The sequence below is a fragment of the Pleurodeles waltl genome, chromosome 10, assembly GCF_031143425.1.
Source record: "Pleurodeles waltl isolate 20211129_DDA chromosome 10, aPleWal1.hap1.20221129, whole genome shotgun sequence".
Taxonomy (NCBI): domain Eukaryota; kingdom Metazoa; phylum Chordata; class Amphibia; order Caudata; family Salamandridae; genus Pleurodeles; species Pleurodeles waltl.
The window spans coordinates 13,731,280-13,750,711 of NC_090449.1; the positions used below are offsets into that span (position 1 = coordinate 13,731,280).

Sequence of the window (19,432 nt, forward strand, 5' to 3'; positions counted from 1 at the left end):
GATACTATCTCACTCACACTCCCTCCAGAGTGCCTCAGATACTATCTCACTCACACTCCCTCCAGAGTGCCTCAGATACTATCTCACTCACGTCTTCTCCAGAGTGCCTCAGATACTATCTTACTCACACACTCCCTCCAGAGTTCCTCAGATACTATCTCACTCACACTCCCTCCAGAGTGCCTCAGATACTATCTCACTCACGTCTTCTCCAGAGTGCCTCAGATACTATCTCACTCACACACTCCCTCCAGAGTGCCTCAGATACTATCTCACTCACGCTCCCTCCAGAGTGCCCCAGATACTATCTCACTCATGCTCCCTCCAGAGTGCCTCAGATACTATCTCACTCAGACTCCCTCCAGAGTGCCTCAGATACTATCTCACTCACGTCTTCTCCAGAGTGTCTCAGATACTATCTCACTCACACTCCCTCCAGAGTGCCTCTGATACTATCTGACTCACACTCCCTCCAGAGTGCCTCTGATACTATCTGACTCACACTCCCTCCAGAGTGCCTCAGATACTATCTCACTCACTCTCCCTCCAGAGTGCCTCAGATACTTTCTTACTCACACTCCCTCCATAGTGCCTCAGATACTATCTCACTCACACCCCCTCCAGAGTACCCCAGATACTGTCTCACTCACACCCCCTCCAGAGTGCCCCAGATACTATCTTACTCACACTCCCTCCATAGTGCCTCAGATACTATCTCACTCACACTCCCTCCACAGTGCCTCAGATACTGTCTCACTCACACCCCCTCCAGAGTACCCCAGATACTATCTCACACTCCCTCCAGAACACCTAAGGCACTTTCTCACTAGAGCCCTGATCGATACTCTGCAAGCAGTAACATGAGGAGTTCCCTGAGCACTATCACACTCACTCACACACCCATCATTGCATGAACCATTGTGTCATTCTTACCGTCCCAGAGCACTCCAATGAGGGTGTGTTGCACTACTACAAGTGCACACATGTGGGTGCCTCACACTTCTATTGTTAGCCCCAAATAAGTGTGTTGCACTTTTGTAAACAAACACTGGATGGTGTGTTACACAATAATAAACATACACATGCTGCGCTAATATAGCAATACACAGGGCAGTGTGAAACACTGTAGTGAGGATGCACACGTGGTTGTGTAACACTCCTAGAGCCACGCAGAGGTGGGTGTGTTACATCTCTGCAGGTTTCACGTGCAAGTGTGTTACACTTGTAGAGCCATGCAGAGGTGGGTGTGTTACAACTCTGCAGGTTTCACGTGCAAATGTGTTACACTTGTAGAGCCATGCAGAGGTGGGTGTGTTACACCTCTGCAGGTTTCACATGCAACTTTCTTACATTTGTAGAGCCACGCAGAGGTGGGTGTGTTGTGTGTGTTACACCTCTGCAGGTTTCACATGCAAGTTTGTTACACTTGTAGAGCCATGCAGAGGTGGGTGTGTTACACCCCCACAGGTTTCCACGTGCAAGTGTGTTACATGTGTAGAGCCAGGCAGAGGTGGGTGTGTTGTGTGTGTTACACCCCCACAGGTTTCCATGTGCAAGTGTGTTACACTTGTAGAGCCACGCAGAGTTGGGTGTGTTGTGTGTGTTACATTTCTGCAGGTTTCACGTGCAAGTGTGTTACACTTGTAGAGCCATGCAGAGGTGGGTGTGTTACACCTCTGCAGGTTTCACATGCAAGTTTGTTACACTTGTAGAGCCATGCAGAGGTGGGTGTGTTGTGTGTGTTACACTTCTGAAGGTTTCCACGTGTAAGTGTGTTACACTTGTAGAGCCATGCAGAGGTGGGTGTGTTACACCTCTGCAGGTTTCCACGTGTAAGTGTGTTACACTTACTTGTAGAGCCATGCAGAGGTGGGTGTGTTACACCTCTGCAGGTTTCCACGTGCAAGTGTGTTACACTTATAGAGCAATGCAGAGATGGGTGTGTTACACTCCTGAAGGTTTCCACATGCAAGTGTGTTACACTTGTACAGCCGTGCAGAGGTGGGTGTGTTACACTCCTGAAGGTTTCCACGTGTAAGTGTGTTACATATTTGGAGCCATGCAGAGGTGTTTCTGTTACACTCCTGAAGGTTTCCACATGCAAGTGTGTTACACGTGTAGTCATGCAGAGGTGGGTGTGTTACACTTCCATATTAAGGGCAGGGTGTTACACTTATGTATCCATGCAGAGATGTGTATTACATTTCTATAAGGATACCCATGTCACTGTTCTACCAATGCAGATGTGAGACTGTTGGACTTCCAACAGGCGTGCCAAGGCGAGTGTGTTACTGTACTCATGCACAGGTGAACGCGTTACACTGCATGCACCACACCCAGGAGAGTGTTACACACCCGTGGCCATGGACACTATTACAACATGCACAGCTGGCTCTGACAATCCATTGTAATCATGCACTGGTGAGCGTGTTACACTGCATGCACCACACCCAGGAGAGTGTTACACACCCGTGGCCATGGACACTATTACAACATGCACAGCTGGTTCTGACAATCCATTGTAATCATGCACTGGTGAGCGTGTTACACTGCATGCACCACACCCAGGAGAGTGTTACACACCCGTGGCCATGGACACTATTACAACATGCACAGCTGGCTCTGACAATCCATTGTAATCATGCACTGGTGAGCGTGTTACACTGCATGCACCACACCCTGGAGAGTGTTACACACCCGTGGCCATGGACAGCATTACAGCATGCACAGTTGGCTGCAAAACACCATTGTAATCATGCACTGGTGAGCGCGTTACACTGCATGCACCACACCCAGGAGAGTGTTACACACCCGTGGCCATGGACAGTATTACAGCGTGCACAGCTGGCTCTGACACACCACTGCCATCATGCACAGGTGCGCGTGCGAGGCCCTCCGGCTCTGTGCTCAGGCTCATGCACACCACAGTGCACACATGAAGTCGTGCACAGCTGCTGAAGGGCCCCACCCGGTGTGTGCCATCTTCAGGCACTCTGCACTTTGCATGCTGGGGTTTCTTAGCCCACACTTAAAAGGTTGAACAGGAACCACATGGCCCAGATTAGGCCACACCCCTAAACTGAAAGGCCAGAATTGGCTTATGGTGTTGCAGAGGTCATGGGGTCACGAGCTTTAGAGAGGTCATACTTACAGCTCCATGGACAGGTAGAGGTGGGTGGGGCTCTCATGAATGTCCTCCAGGGCCACGATGTTTTTGTGTTTTATTCTTAAAAGTGAGGAAAAAAGAACAAAAAGGGGTGAAACTGAAGAAAACTGAAGGGGAGCAGCCTGGGAGCAAAGTGTCAAATGTCTGAAACCCGGTGCTTAATTTGTAAAAAACAAAAAAAGGAGTAAGTGCCGGGGCCCCGCCAGGAGGCAACTGCAGCCTGCACTGCCCCTGCCAGAGACAGTGCCCCTGTCAGACCACTTGAGGCCCCCAAAACTATAAGGATGGCTTGGAGGGCAGGTATGGTATATGTTGAATTAATACTGTTGACTGCTGCACTCTAGATAACACAAACAGCGCCACCACGCGGCAGCTGTCACAAGTGCCAGCGGGCTCTCATTAAGCACTGCTCAGGACCACTCTCTGACCCCCACTTCCGAGCTCTCGGCCGCCCCCCTCAGGCGGGAGTGGGGGGCTGTGCTTTGCATGGTGGTACCTCCGGTCCTGCATTCGTAACAGGGAAAGGAAAACGCAAGCACAGCAATGCGGAGTACCGCCGGGCTTGGGTGAGGTACTCCTGCCTACTCAGTGTCTACTCACGCGAAGCACTGTGCCCCCCCCGGGGGTTGGTGGTAACCTGCACAGGAGCGCACGTTGCACTACCAGTGTGTCATACGTGACGTCATTGCTGACCATGGGAATGGTAAGGGCACAAGGTCTAGTTAGCTCAGTAAACTTGGTGCATTTTAGTTTTTTATTTAAAGTGTTACATTTTTAACTGCCATTTTCCCTAACTTTAATGTCACTTTAACGTGTGTGCGCGCAAGCGTGCACCTTCCACTAATTCTCGCATGAGGTGCGAGGTGACACCACAAACACCTCTTAATACCCCACAGCCTCGCCTGGTCCAGTGCCCACATGGCGGCGCTTGAAGCCCACGTGCCCTCGTGTCTGTGAGCTGCGCCAGCCGGCCTTTAGGATTCTGCACATGAGGCCTTGAGGCCTAGATGGAGTCTACCACGAGGCATGCGGACGTGGCAGCTGCTCCAGAGGCCATGCCAGGCCTCACTAGTCGCGCGCACAGTGGGGGTCATCCCGTCCCCTTTCCTGTAGGGCTCCCCTCCCGCACAAGGCCTCTCTTCCCTCTGCGGGCCCCCTGGCATCAACTTAAGTGTGGATTTCCGCCTTATGTTGCTTCACTTTGGACTCTCTCATGTTGGCCTCTCTGGGAGGGGTCTCATCTGCGCCATAGCTGCACCAGGTTAAGAGATGGCCACCCTCCTGGTGCCAACTTAAAAGGTATCCAACCCCACCAGACCACCCCCTCATGTACCAGCTTAAGAGGTGCCTCCAGGCCCCCCAGCCCACCCATCTTCAGCATCCGCTCTCTTCCACCAGTAGAGACCTGCTGTGCCACCCTGAGAGGTCCCCCCAGTCGAACCACGGCAGTGCCACCCTAAGGCCTCCCACCCTCACCCTAGCAGACACCTGCATTGGTCCCTACAACGAGCACCCGTTCTCAGACAGATGGACCACACCCCGCTCGATCCCATGCAGTGACAACCCAGGAGGGCGCCCCCCTCACCATCTGTGCCAACATAAGGAGAACACTGATCCTCGTGAGTCCCCCCCCCGTGCCCACCCCAGAGGACGCCCCACTCACCATCTGTGCCAATATAAGGGGAACACTGGTCCTCGTGAGCCCCCCCCCCGTGCCCACCCCAGAGGACGCCCCACTCACCATCTCTGCCAACATAAAGGGAACACTGACCCTCGTGAGTCACCCTCTCCTCCCCCCCGGGTGCCAACCCCAGAGGACACCCCACTAACTATCTCTGCAGTGCCACCATAAAGAGAACCGTGACCCTCGGGAAGACCCCAAGGTGCCATCCCAGGAGGAGCCCCGCACTCTGCAGATGTAGTGCCACGTGCCCATTCTCTGGTGCCCAAGGCCTGCTCAGCGTCAGAGGCGCAGCGGGCGGTTCCTGGCACTGATGACGCAGAGTCCCCCCCCCCCCTTAAATCACCACCTTCTCTCTCCAGATGGCAGTGGAAAGAAGACCATCATTTGTAGCAAGGGGGGGGGGGGGGATACAGATGGCCCTGGGCTTTGGGAAGGAGGTCATGGGGGGGGGGGGGCTGGGTCTGCTACTCCCTTGTTAGGAGGTGCCAGGGGAGCAGAGATGGGCATAGTCTGTAGACACGTGCGCTCGGTGGGGAAGGGATCACGGGGGTGTAGGAGGCGCTGTGTAGAGTCCGGAATTGGGGGAGGTTGGGGGGTGGGATTTGCAACTCCCTTGTTAGGAGGTGCCAGGGGAGCAGAGATGGGCACAGTCTGCAGACACGCGCGCTCGGGCGAGGGGGGCACGAGGGCGCAGGAGGTGCTACATAGAGCCCAGAGATGGGTATGTGGGGTTGTGGTGAGATCACATTTAAAGAAGAGGTGCGTCCCTTAACTTTCTGTTAATGGCACCCCTCAGAGCTTGTTCTAAGCCCCCCCCGAAAGTCGCTTCGCTGGCTATAAGCAGCGAGTGGTGCGCGCCCCCTATGGTTTGGGAGAGGGGGGTTCCAGCTCCTTGGGGAATGGGGTGAACTCCTTCTGGGGGGCGGTTAGAGCACCCTAGTGGGTGGTAAGGGCACCCAGTGGATGGTTTGAACTCCCTCTGGTGGGGGAGGGAGATTAGAGCACCCTGGTGGGTGAAGTGAACATCATCTGATGTATGGTTAGAGCACCCCAATGGTTGGTTAGAACCCCTTCTGGTGAGTGTTGAGGGAACCCCTCTGTCGCGGCACCCTGCACTCTTATGCCAACCCAGCTTCGCTGTTCCATTCCACACCCTGTTGTGCCATCCCTCTCCCTGGCATGTCTTCCCACCACTGGTGTGATCATGCCTCACCCTGCCCTGCCATCCCTCTCCCTGGCATGTCTTCCCACCACTGGTGTGATCGTGCCACACCCTGCGGTGCCATCCCTCTCCCTGGCATGCCTTCCCACCACTGGTGTGATCGTGCCTCACCCTGCTGTGCCATCCCTCTCCTGGCATGCCTTCCCACCACTGGTGTGATCATGACACACCCTCCGTGCCATCCCTCTCCCTGGCATGTCTTCCCACCACTGGTGTGATCATGCCACACGCTGCTGTGCCATCCTTCTCCCTGGCATATCTTACCACCACAGGTGTTATCATGACATGCCCTGCCATCCCTCTCCCTGGCATGTCTTCCCACCACTGGTGTGATCAAGCCTCACCCTGCCGTGCCATCCCTCTCCCTGGCATGTCTTCCCACCACTGGTGTGATCGTGCCTCACCCTGCCGTGCCATCCCTCTCCCTGGCATGTCTTCCCACCACTGGTGTGATCATGCCTCACCCTGCCATGCCATCCCTCTCCCTGGCATATCCTACCACCACAGGTGTGGTCATGACATGCCCTGCCATTCCTCTCCCTGGCATGTCTTCCCACCACTGGTGTGATCATGTCTCACCCTGCCGTGCTATCCCTCTCCCTGGCATATCCTACCACCACAGGTATGGTCATGACATGCCCTGCCATCCCTCTCCCTGGCATGTCTTCCCACCACTGGTGTGATTGTGCCTCACCATGCCGTGCCATCCCTCTCCCTGCCATGCCTTCCCACCACTGGTGTGATCATGCCTCACCCTGCCGTGCCATCCATGACACACCCTGCTGTGCCATCCCTCTCCCTGCCATGCCTTCCCACCACTGGTGTGATCGTGCCTCACCCTGCCGTGCCATCCCTCTCCCTGGCATGTCTTCCCACCACTGGTGTGATCGTGCCTCACCCTGCTGTGCCATCCCTCTCCCTGCCATGCCTTCCCACCACTAGTGTGATCATGCCTCACCCTGCCGTGCCATCCCTCTCCCTGGCATATCCTACCACCACAGGTGTGGTCATGACATGCCCTGCCATTCCTCTCCCTGGCATGTCTTCCCACCACTGGTGTGATCATGTCTCACCCTGCCGTGCTATCCCTCTCCCTGGCATATCCTACCACCACAGGTATGGTCATGACATGCCCTGCCATCCCTCTCCCTGGCATGTCTTCCCACCACTGGTGTGATTGTGCCTCACCATGCCGTGCCATCCCTCTCCCTGCCATGCCTTCCCACCACTGGTGTGATCATGCCTCACCCTGCCGTGCCATCCCTCTCCCTGGCATATCCTACCACCACAGGTGTGGTCATGACATGCCCTGCCATTCCTCTCCCTGGCATGTCTTCCCACCACTGGTGTGATCATGTCTCACCCTGCCGTGCTATCCCTCTCCCTGGCATATCCTACCACCACAGGTATGGTCATGACGTGCCCTGCCATCCCTCTCCCTGGCATGTCTTCCCACCACTGGTGTGATTGTGCCTCACCATGCCGTGCCATCCCTCTCCCTGCCATGCCTTCCCACCACTGGTGTGATTGTGCCTCACCCTGCCGTGCCATCCCTCTCCCTGGCTTGTCTTCCCACCACTGGTGTGATTGTGCCTCGCCCTGCCGTGCCATCCCTCTCCCTGGCATGTCTTCCCACCACTGGTGTGATCATGCTACACCCTGGCGATCCACCTACTTTTGCATCATCCCATGTTTTGGGCCATTTCACATCCTTTTGTATCACCTCACACCCTCTTGTGGTTTCACACACCTGTCATGCCACCCTAAGATGTGCCACTCTACCCTCTGCTGTGCCATGCCACCCCAGACCAGCAGCCCCACTTACTTCTTCAGCACTGCGATCTCATTCTCCACCACCGCCTCCTTGCCTCGTAGCGCTTTCTTGGGGATGCACTTCAGTGCTACCAACCTCTTGGAGTTGCGTTCCTGCGCCAGTACCACCTCGGAGAATGCCCCCCTGAGAAGAAAGAAGCATGGATGCACTCTATTAATGTGGGACTGAGGTTCCATCTCCGTCACTCTGTGGTCAGTCAATGCAGGGACAGCTCACATTGGAAGCTGCCATATTGAATGAGTGTCTGGCAGAGGGAATCCCATAACATCAAAGACCTCTGGAGACATTTTTACTTCCACTATCAGTCCACTCGCGAGAGTCCCTCGAACCCAGCCTTCCAGATATGCAAATATTTATGGAGCTTAATATCTCCAAAACTGCTGAGCAGATTTACACCAAATCACAAAAAGAATATTTTCGGGACCAAGATCTTTCTCCTTGCCAAATTTGGTGTAATTCCGTTCATCAGTTTTTGCAGTAGCGCTTTAAAAAAAGTCTTCAGAAAATGCATGTGGATTTTGCATTTTGGGAGCCCCTTTTTTCTCAGCCCCTACTTAATGGATCATCCCAAAATGTTTCATACACGCGTGAGACAAAAAGTAGCACTTTTTGGAAAGTTTAATGAAGATTCATCAAATGGCACTAAAGTTATTAGCAGAACAAAACAAGCATTTCCTATGGAAACCCTGACCTAACTATAACTACACAGTGGCAACTGCCACTGGGATGATTATCTATCTATCTATCTATCTATCTATCTATCTATCTATCTATCTATCTATCTATCTATCTATCTATCTATCTATCTATCTATCTATCTATCTTTGGAGCCCTTTAATAAATCTGCAGGAAACTTTCCAAAAAAAGTCCAGCCACCTCGGCCCCTTCATGGAAAGTTTTGCACCAATCTGTGAAGCGGGGGCCAAGAAAAAAGGGGGATATATCTCATTTTAATTCAGTTTGTAAAATTTGCTGTCTGATGCAGAAAAAAATGGCTGTAAGTAATGAGACCACATTTGGCAAAATGTTAGAACTTTGTGCAGAAATCGTGCTTTTTCGGATTTGGTATAAATCCATTCGATCATTTTTGAGAAATTAACATTTAAAGAGGGGCTCAGATTAGTCATGAAGGGGTTAACACCAAGAAAAAGGTATTGTATCTGGAATGGTGGTACCATGGTACTTCTGCGGTACAGAAAAATAAAAAAAATAAAAAATAGTGCCACCTGATCGGCAGAGGGAGTTTTTCCACTGTCAGCCATTTCGGTACAGTAGGACCGAGCGATCTGATTGGCTGGACGCAAATGTGAAGAAAAAGAATTGGTCCCATTGTCTCAAAAAAGTTTTTAAATAGGGTGGAAGGGGGCAGTGTAACTGCATCCTGAACCCCCTACCGCAGCACTTGTGAGGCGTATGGACCTCCTCAAAGATTCTACTAAAACAAAAAACAAACTTTCATGCTGCGTTTACACCAGTACACCCACAGGGCCCAGCACAGCCCTCCTGTAAAAGCTTCCACCCCATGGATACTACAGTACAATGTAAGCTTCCCAGAGGAAACATGGAGCGGAAGCTTGCACGGTGGTACCGCCAGGGTACAGAGGTACCGATAAGATTATTTTTAAAAAGAATGTGGGTGGGTGCCTTGAGGAGCTTTGGCCTTTGGCTGTGCAAAGCACGGGTTGGCTGCCCATGGGTATGTTGGGCACAAACCCTGGCCAGAGGCCGTGTGCAGCTGGGACATTATCTGAAGGGTGCCTAAGGGAGTTGGACGTATGCTGAACTTTGAATGGGATCAAAACACCCCAAAAATGAAATGACAAAAGCAAAGGTTAATGTGATGTTAGAGGTAAGTGTTGAGATTACATAAAACTTGCTTAAAGCCACAAACTGTTTAAAAGCCACTGAAATGTCATGTCATATGCAATATCATCTATACTGCCATCAATGATGTCATGAGTGATGTCATGTGTGAGGCCATAGGCAGTGTATGGAGAGGGTGCAAGTTATTGTTAGCCCAGTATGTTATAACTTATGAATTTCAGTAGTATATTGTTTTTTAAACATTAGTTTTTATCTCATTTCAACACCTAACTATAATGTCACTTTATCTTTAAATTTTTTCATGAAGTAAGTAAATATATTGTAACAGAGGCAGACATAGTGCACGTGTAGTTATAGTTAGGCTGCAGCTTTCATTAAAAAAGCATTTATTGTTTTCTAAATAATTTGGGAGTGTTTGATTAATCTTCATGAAACTTTGCAAAAAAAAGTACATTCACTTCAGTTTCCTCGTGGCAAGGTTGAGACACTCCCCCCATACAAATAGTAGGGGGTGTCCTAAAGGTGACATTTCCCATTTTTTCTCCCATAGGCTTCTTTACCCATCAATACAGAAAAAATGGCTGAATGGAATTACACCAAACTTGACATGGAAATAGAACTTTATCCATGAAAGTGACTATTCTTGGTTTGGTGTAATTCAGTTTGGTAGTTTTTCGAGAAGCGGTGTTTAAGCAGTGCTCCACTCAGGGTATGAAGATGCTGTTAAATCGTGAATCCTCCAAGGATCTGGGAATCTACAGAGTATTCACAAATCCAGTTAAAAAATGAAAGGCACACCATTGGACGAGGGAGCTGGTATCCCATCATGCATTAGAGATTTGAAAATCTGTCTGTAGAGCCACAAAATCACCATGCTCTGACTGTCCGGCCATCACAGAAAGATGTCTGTGTGGCTGCCATTATCCAACAGCGGAGCACCGGGCACTGTGCTGGGAACAATAAGAAGAGAAAGGGCATAAGTGGGTAGTGTGTACCTACCCTCAACTCTGAGACAGAGGGGCCAAACCCCAAGGAGGCACAGTGCTCCAGAGCCATTATCAATATCTGAGCACAGCCATGCATAGGGTGAGGCCTCCAGAACTGGACTTCTCAGAGAAGCTCTTCAGATAGTTGCAGTGCTCCTGCTGAGGCTTCCCAATGGCTGCAGTGCACCTGATGATGTCTTCAGTCTATTGCAGTGGTCCTGCTGCATCTGGTGCTCCTGCTGAGGCCTCCAAATGGCTGCAGTGCACCTGACCACGTGTCCAGACACCTACAGTGCCCCTGCTGCTCCTGATGAGGCCTCCAGAGAGTTGCAGTGCACCTGAAGAGGCCTTCAGTTAGCCTCAGTGCACTTGATGAGGCCTCCAGACAGCTGCAGTGCATCTGAAGAGGCCTCCAGAGGGCTGCAGTGCACCTGATGAGGCCTCCAGAGGGCTGCAGTGCACATGATGAGGCACCAGAGGGCTACAGTGCACCTGATGAGGCCTCTAGATGTCTGCAGTGCACATGACCAGGCCTCCAGACACCTCCACTGCCCCTGCTGCTCCTGATGAGGCCTCCGGAGAGTTGCAGTGCACCTGATGGGGCCTTCAGTTAGCCGTAGTGCACCTGATGAGGCCTCCAGACAGCTGCAGTGCATCTGATGAGGCCTCCAGAGGGCTGCAGTGCACCTGATGAGGCCTCCAGAGGGCTGCAATGCACCTGATGAGGCCTCTAGATGTCTGCAGTGCACATGATCAGGCCTCCAGACACCTACAGTGCCCCTGCTGCTCCTGATGAGGCCTCCAGCGAGTTGTTGTACATCCGAAGAGACCTTCAGTTAGCTGCAGTCCACCTGATGAGGACTCCAGGGGGCTGCAATGCACCTGATGAGGCCTCCAGACAACTGCAGTGCTCCTGTTGCACCTGAGGCCTCCAGATGGCATCAGTGCACCTGACGAGGCCTTCAATTAGCCTCGGTGCTGCTGGTGAGGCACTTACGAAGCCGCAGGGCTGATGATGAGGCACTTAAATCTGCAGTGCACCTGACGAGGCCACCAGATGGCTGCAGTTCACCTGATGATGCCCCCAGACACCTGCAGTACACTTGATGAGGCCTCCAGACAGCTGCAGTGCTGCTGATGAGGCACTTACATAGCCACAGTGCTGCAGATGAGGCACTTCCATAGCTGCAGTGCTGCTGATGAGGCCCCTAGACAGATGCAGTGCGCCTAATGAGATCTCCAGACAGATGCACGGCACCTGATGAGACTTCCAAACAGCTGCAGTGAACCTGATGAGGCCTCCAGATGGCAGCAGTGCTCATGATGAGGATCCAGACACCTGCAGTGCACCTGATGAGACTTCCAGACAAGTGCACCTGATAAGGCCTCCAGATGGCTGCAGTGCTCATGATGAGTACTTCAGACAGATGCAGTGTACCTAATGAGGCCTCCAGACAGCTGCAGTGCACCTGACGAGGCCTCCAGAGGGTTGCCGTGCACCTGATGAGGCCTCCAGAGGGCTGCAGTGCACCTGATGAGGCCACTAGAGGGCTACAGTGCACCTGATGAGGCCTCTAGATGTCTGCAGTGCACATGATCAGGCCTCCAAACACCTACAGTGCCCCTGCTGCTCCTGATGAGGCCTCCAGCGAGTTGTTGTGCATCCGAAGAGACCTTCAGTTAGCTGCAGTCCATCTGATGAGGCCTACAGATGGCTGCAATGCACCTGATGAGGCCACCAGACAGCTGCAGTGCTCCAGTTGCACCTGAGGCCTCCAGATGGCCGCAGTGCACCTGACGAGGCCTTCAGTTAGCCTCGGTGCTGCTGATGAGGCACTTACAAAGCCGCAGTGCTGATGATGAGGCACTTAAATCTGCAGTGCACCTGACGAGGCCACCAGATGGCTGCAGTTCACCTGATGATGCCCCAGACACCTGCAGTGCACTTGATGAGGCCTCCAGACAGCTGCAGTGCTCATGATGAGGCCTCCAGTTAGCTGCACTGCTGCTGAGGCACTTACATCGCCACAGTGCTGCAGATGAGGCACTTACATAGCTGCAGTGCTGCTGATGAGGCCTCTAGACAGATGCAGTGCACCTAATGAGATCTCCAGACAGATGCACTGCACCTGATGAGACTTCCAGACAGCTGCAGTGCACCTGATGAGGCCTCCAGATGGCAGCAGTGCTCATAATGAGGACTCCAGACACCTGCAGTGCACCTGATGAGACTTCCAGACAAGTGCATCTGATGAGGCCTCCAGATGGCTGCAGTGCTCATGATGAGGACTTCAGACAGCTGCAGTGTACCTAATGAGGCCTCCAGACAGCTGCAGTGCACTTGACGAGGCCACCAGATGGCTGCAGTTCACCTGATGATGCCCCCAGACACCTGCAGTGCACTTGATGAGGCCTCCAGACAGCTGCAGTGCTCATGAGGAGGCCTCCGGTTAGCTGCAGTGCTGCTGATGAGGCACTTACATAGCCGCAGTGCTGCAGATGAGGCACTTACATAGCTGCAGTGCTGTTGATGAGACCTCTAGACAGATGCAGTGCGCCTAATGAGACCTCCAGACAGATGCACTGCACCTGATGAGACTTCCAGACAGCTGCAGTGCACCTGATGAGGCCTCCAGATGGCAGCAGTGCTCATGATGAGGACTCCAGACACCTGCAGTGCACCTGATGAGACTTCCAGACAAGTGCATCTGATAACGCCTCCAGACAGCTGCAGTATTCATGATGAGACCTCCAGACAGCTGCAGTGCTCATGAGATCTCCAGACAGCTGCAGTGCCTATGATGAGACCTCCAGACAGCTGCAGTGCACCTGATGAGACCTCCAGACAGCTGCGGTGCACCTGTTGAGGCCCCCAGACAGTTGTAGTGCACCCAATGAGGCCTACAGATGGCTGCAGTGCTCTGATGAAACCTCCAGACACCTGCAGTGCTCACAATGAGACCTCAAGTCAGCTGCAGTGCACCTGATGAGGCCTCCTGATGAGGCCCCCAGATAGCTGCAGTGCACCTGATGAGACCTACAGACAGCTGTAGTGCACCTGATGAGGCCTCCATATGGCTGCTGTGCACCTGATGAGACCTCCAGATGGCTGCAGTACACTTGATGAGGCCTCCAGGCAGCTGCAGTGCACCTGATGAGGCCTCCAGACAGCTGCAGTGCTCATGATGAGACCTCTAGACAGATGCAGTGCAACAGATGAGGTCTCTATACAGATGCAGTGCACCTGATAAGGCCTCCAGACAGATGCAGTGCACCTAATGAGGCGTCCAGACAGCTGCAGTGCACCTAATGAGGCATCCAGACAGCTGCAGTGCTCATGATGAGACCTCCAGACAGCTGCAGTACTCAGGATGAGACCTCCAGACAGCTGCAGTACTCATGATGAGGCCTCCAGACACCTGCAGTGCTCATGATGAGACCTCCAGACAGCTGCAGTGCTCGTGATGAGACCTCCAGACAGCTGCAGTGCATGTGATGAGACTTCCAGACAGCCACAGTGCACCTGATGAGGCCTCCAGATGGCTCAGTGCACCTGATGAGACTTCCAGACCTCTGCAGTGCACCTGATGAGGCCTCCGGCTGGCTGCAGTGCACATGATGATGCCTCCAGTAGGCTGCAGTGCAACTGATGAGGCCTCCAGATGGCTGTGGTGCTCATGATGAGACCTCCAGACAGATGCAGTGCCCCTGATGAGGCCTCCAGACAGATGCAGTGCACCTAATGAGGCCTCCAGACACCTGCAGTGGTCATGATGAGACCTTCAGACACCTGCAGCGCTCATGGTGAGACCACCAGACAGCTGCATTGCACCTGATGAAACCTCCAGACAGCTGCAGTACACCTGATGAGGCCTCCAGATGTATGCAGTGTACCTGATGAGACCTCCAGACATCTGCAGTCTACCTGATGAGGCCTCTAGACGGCTCCAGTGCACCTGATGATGCCACCAGACGGCTGCTATGCACCTGATGAGGCCTCCAGACTGCTGCAGGGCTCATGATGAGAATTCCAGACAGACGCAGTGCAACTGATGAGGTCTCCAGACAGATGCAATGCACCTGAAGAGGCCTCCAGACAGCTGCAGTGCACCTAATGAGGCCTCCAGATAGCTGCAGTGCTCATGATAAGACCTCCAGACAGCTGCAGTGCTCATGATGAGACCTCCAGACAGTTGCAGTACTCATGATGAGACCTCCAGACAGCTGCAGTGCACCTGATAAGACCTTTAGACGGCTGCAGTGCTTATGATAAGACCTCCAGACGGCTGCAGTGCACCTGATGAGGCCTCCAGACAGATGCAGTGTACCTAATGAGATCTCCAGACAGCTGCAGTGCCCATGATGAGACCTCTAGACGGCTGCAGTACTTATGATGAAACCTCTAGATGTCTGCAGTGCACCTGATGAGACCTCCAGACAGCTGCAGTGCACCTGATGAAGCTTCCAGACAGCTGCAGTGCACCTGATAAGGCCTCCAGACAGCTGCAGTACACCTGATGAGACCTCCAGATGGCTGCAGTGCTCATGATGAGACCTTTAGGCGGCTGCAGTTCTTATGATGAGACCTCCAGGTGGCTGCAATGCACCTCATGAGACCTCCAGACAGCTGCAGTGCACCTGATGAAGCTTCCAGACAGCTGCAGTGCACCTGATGAGGCATCCAAATGGCTGGAGTGCACCTGATGAGACTTCCAGACAGCTGCAGTGCACTTGATGAGATCTCCAGACAGCTGCAGTGCCCATGATGAGACCTCTAGACGGCTGCAGTACTTATGATGAGACCTCCAGACAGCTGCAGTGCACCTGATGAGACCTCCAGACAGCTGCAGTGCACCTGATGAAGCTTCCAGACAGCTGCAGTGCATCTGATAAGGCCTCCAGACAGCTGCAGTGCACCTGATGAGACCTCCAGATGGCTGCAGTGCTCATGATGAGGCCCCCACACAGCTGCAGTGCCCATGATGAGACCTTTAGACGGCTGCAGTTCTTATGATGAGACCTCCAGATGGCTGCAATGCACCTGATGAGGCCTCCAGACAGCTTCAGTGCACCTGATGAAGCTTCCAGACAGCTGCAGTGCACCTGATGAGGCCTCCAGACAGCTGCAATGCACCCAATGAGGCCTCCAGACAGCTGCAGTGCACCTGATAAGGCCTCCAGACAGCTGCAGTGCACCTGATGAGACCTCCAGACGGCTGCAGTGCTCATGATGCGGCATCCACACAGCTGCAGTGCTTATGCTGAGACCTCCAGATGGCTGGAGTGCACCTGATGAGACCTCCAGAAGGCTGGAATGCACTTGATGAGAGCTCCAGACAGTTGCAGTACTCATGATGAGACCTCCAGACAGCTGCAGTGCACCTGATGAGACCTCCAGACGGCTGCAGTGCCCATGATGAGACCTCCAGACAGCTGCAGTACTTATGATGAGACCTCCAGATGGCTGCAGTGCACCTGATGAGGCCTCTAGGCAGATGCGGTGTACCTAATGAGTCCTCCAAACAGCTGCAGTGCTCATGAGACCTCCAGACAGCTGCAGTGCTCATGATGAGACCTCCAGACGGCTGGAGTGCACCTGATGAGACCTCCGGATGGCTGAAGTGCACCTGATGAGACCTCCAGACAGCTGCAGTGCACCTGTCGAAGCTTCCAGACAGTTGCAGTGCACCTGATAAGGGCTCCAGACAGCTGCAGTGCACCTGATGAGACCTCCAGACGGCTGCAGTGCCCATGATGAGACCTCTAGACGGCTGCAGTTCTTATGATGAGACCTCCAGACGGCTGCAGTGCACCTGATGAGGCCTCCAGACAGCTACAGTGCACCCAATGAGGCCTCCAGACAGCTGCAGTGCACCTGATGAGGCCTCCAAACAGCCGCAGTGCACCCAATGAGGCCTCCGGACAGCTGCAGTACTCCTGGGAGATTTGGGGTGCTAACACCGGCTCCCACCGCGCCTCTCTCTCTGTCCCCACCAACCCACCCCCCCATCCCTCCCCCCCCCCCACACACACAGGAGACAGTCTCCTCCTGCATTCTTTATTCCCTCCATGAAGATGGAAGCCCCCGCGCCCCTCCCCGACTCGGGGCCCTGGTTACACATGTCCAGTCTCTCTCTCCCTTCACCGCACCGTCTTCTCCTCGGCACGTCCCTCGCCCACGCACCGGCCTCGGCACCGACGCTAACGAGCCCGCACCTCGTTATCGGGCCCGGGCAGCATCTCAGGCCGGCACCCGTGGGAGGCTCGCCCCGCAGAGGAGGAGGAGGGCAGCCGCCCCTCGCCCACGCACCTGTGGGGGCTGTCAGAGGATGAGGACAAGGGATGAAGGACGGCGAGGAACAGACTGTCAGAGGATGAGGAGGAGAGACGAAGGGAGGGGAGGAACAGGCTGTCAGAGGATGAGGAGGAGAGATGAAGGGCGGAGAGGCACAGACTGTCAGAGGATGAGGAGGAGGGATGAAAGGCGGTGAGGGACAGGCTGTCAGAGGATGAGGAGGAGAGATGAAGGGAGGTGAGGGACAGACTGTTAGAGGATGAGGAGGAGGGATGAAGGGCGGTGAGGGACAGGCTGTCAGAGGATGAGCGATGAAGGGAGGAGAGGGACAGGCTGTCAGAGGATGAGAGATGAAGGGAGGTGAGGGACAGACTGTTAGAGGATGAGGAGGAGGGATGAAGGGCGGTGAGGGACAGGCTGTCAGAGGATGAGAGATGAAGGGAGGAGAGGGGCAGGCTGTCAGAGGATGAGAGATGAAGGGAGGTGAGGGACAGACTGTCAGAGGATGAGGAGGAGGGATGAAGGGCGGTGAAGAACAGGCTGTCAGAGGACGAGGAGGAGGGATGAAGGGCGGTGAAGGACAGGCTGTCAGAGGATGAGGAGGTGGGATGAAGGGAGGTGAGGGACAGACTGTCAGAGGCTGAGGAGGAGGGATGAAGGGCGGTGAAGGACAGGCTGTCAGAGGATGAGGAGGAGGGATGAAGGGCAGTGAAGGACTGGCTGTCAGAGGATGAGGAGGAGGGATGAATGGAGGTGAGGGACAGACTGTCAGAGGCTGAGGAGGAGGGATGAAGGGCGGAGAGGGACATACTGTCAGAGGATACGGAGGAGAGATGAAGGGCGGTGATGGACAGGCTGTCAGAGGATGAGAGATGAAGGGAGGTGAGGGACAGGCTGTCAGAGGATGAGAGATGATGGTAGGTGAGGGACAGGGTGTCAGAGGATGATGGAAAGGGATGATGGGAGGGGAGGGACAGATTGTAAGAGGATGAGGAGAGGTGAAGGGAGGTGAGGGACAGGCTGTCAGAGGATGAGGAGGAGGGATAAAAGGCGGCGAGGGACAGGCTGTCAGAGGATGAGGAGGAGAGATGAAGGGAGGAGAGGGACAGACTGTCAGAGGATAAGGAGGAGAGATGAAGGGCATAGGACAGGCTGTCAGAGGATGAGAGATGAAGGGAGGTGAGGGACAGGCTGTCAGAGGATGAGGAGGAGAGATGAAGCGCAGTGAGGGACAGACTGTCAGAGGGTGAGAGATGATGGGAGGTGTGGGACAGGGTGTCAGAAGATGATGGAGAGGGATGATGGGAGGGGAGGGACAGGCTGTAAGAGGATGAGGAGAGGTGAAGGGAGGTGAGGGACAGGTAGTCAGAGGATGAGGAGGAGGGATGAAGGGAGGTGAGGGACAGGCTGTCAGAGGATGAGGAGGAGTGACGAAGGGAGGTTAGGGACAGGCTGTCAGAGGATGATGGAGAGGGATGAAGAGAGGAGAGGGACAGACTGTCAGAGGATGATGGAGAGGGATGAAGAGAGGGGCGGTAAAGGCTGTCAGAGAATGAGGAGGAGAGATGAAGGGAGGTGAGGGACAGGCTGTCAGAAGATGAGGAGAGGTTAAGGGAGGTGAGGGACAGACTGTCAGGGGATGAGGAGAGGTTAAGGGAGGTGAGGGACAGGCTGTCAGAGGATGAGAGATGAAAGGAGGAGAGGGACAGGCTGTCAGAGGATGAGAGATGAAGGGAGGTGAGGGACAGACTGTCAGAAGATGAGAGATGAAGGGAGGTGAGGGACAGACTGTCAGAAGATGAGAGATGAAGGGAGGTGAGGGACAGACTGTCAGAGGATGAAGGAGAAGGATGATGGGTAGTGAGTGGTGGGCAGTCAGAGGAGGAGGGAGAGGGGTGAAGGGCACTGAGGGACATGCTGATGAGGGGATGGAGGGAGAGGGATGAAGGGCGGTGAGGGGCAGGCAGTCAGAGGAGGAGGGACAGGGGTGAAGGGCACTGAGGGATAGGCTGGTGAGGGGATGTAGGGAGAGGGATGAAGGGCGGTGTGAGAGGACACCTCTTTTTGCATGGTTAGCTCCCACTTTTTCACAGATGTTGATGTGTTCTAAAAGTTGGTAGTGCCCAGGGCCCTGCTAAACAGGTTCCCTGGACCAGAGCTCTTTCCCTAAATCTGTTGTGATGCTTAGCACAATTGGATACACTCTTAAATACCCCTATAAGTCCCTACTAAATGGGTACCCCAGCACCCAGGGCATAGGATAGTATGAGTAGGCCCCTGAGGGCAGCAGCACTGATTGTGCCACTCCCAAGGGCCCTGCACTCAGATGCACCCAGTACTGCCATTGCAGGCTGAGTGTACTGGGGCAAACCTAAAAAGACAAACTCAACATGGCACATTCTCTGTGTGCCCTGTCGACCA

At 53.8% G+C, this 19,432-nt stretch overlaps 1 protein-coding gene across 3 annotated transcripts in view; it reads right to left on the reverse strand.

The window, feature by feature from the left end:
• Positions 1-19,432, reverse strand: part of PNCK (pregnancy up-regulated nonubiquitous CaM kinase) — a 223,459-nt gene that overhangs the window by 70,724 nt on the left and 133,303 nt on the right. For all 3 annotated transcript variants that reach the window (XM_069209409.1, XM_069209411.1, XM_069209410.1), the window contains 2 exons: positions 7,898-8,029; positions 3,152-3,226 (listed from right to left, as the gene is read on the reverse strand). In XM_069209409.1, the coding sequence (XP_069065510.1) occupies positions 3,152-3,226; positions 7,898-8,029 (207 nt within the window). The remainder of the gene's footprint in view (positions 1-3,151; positions 3,227-7,897; positions 8,030-19,432) is intronic.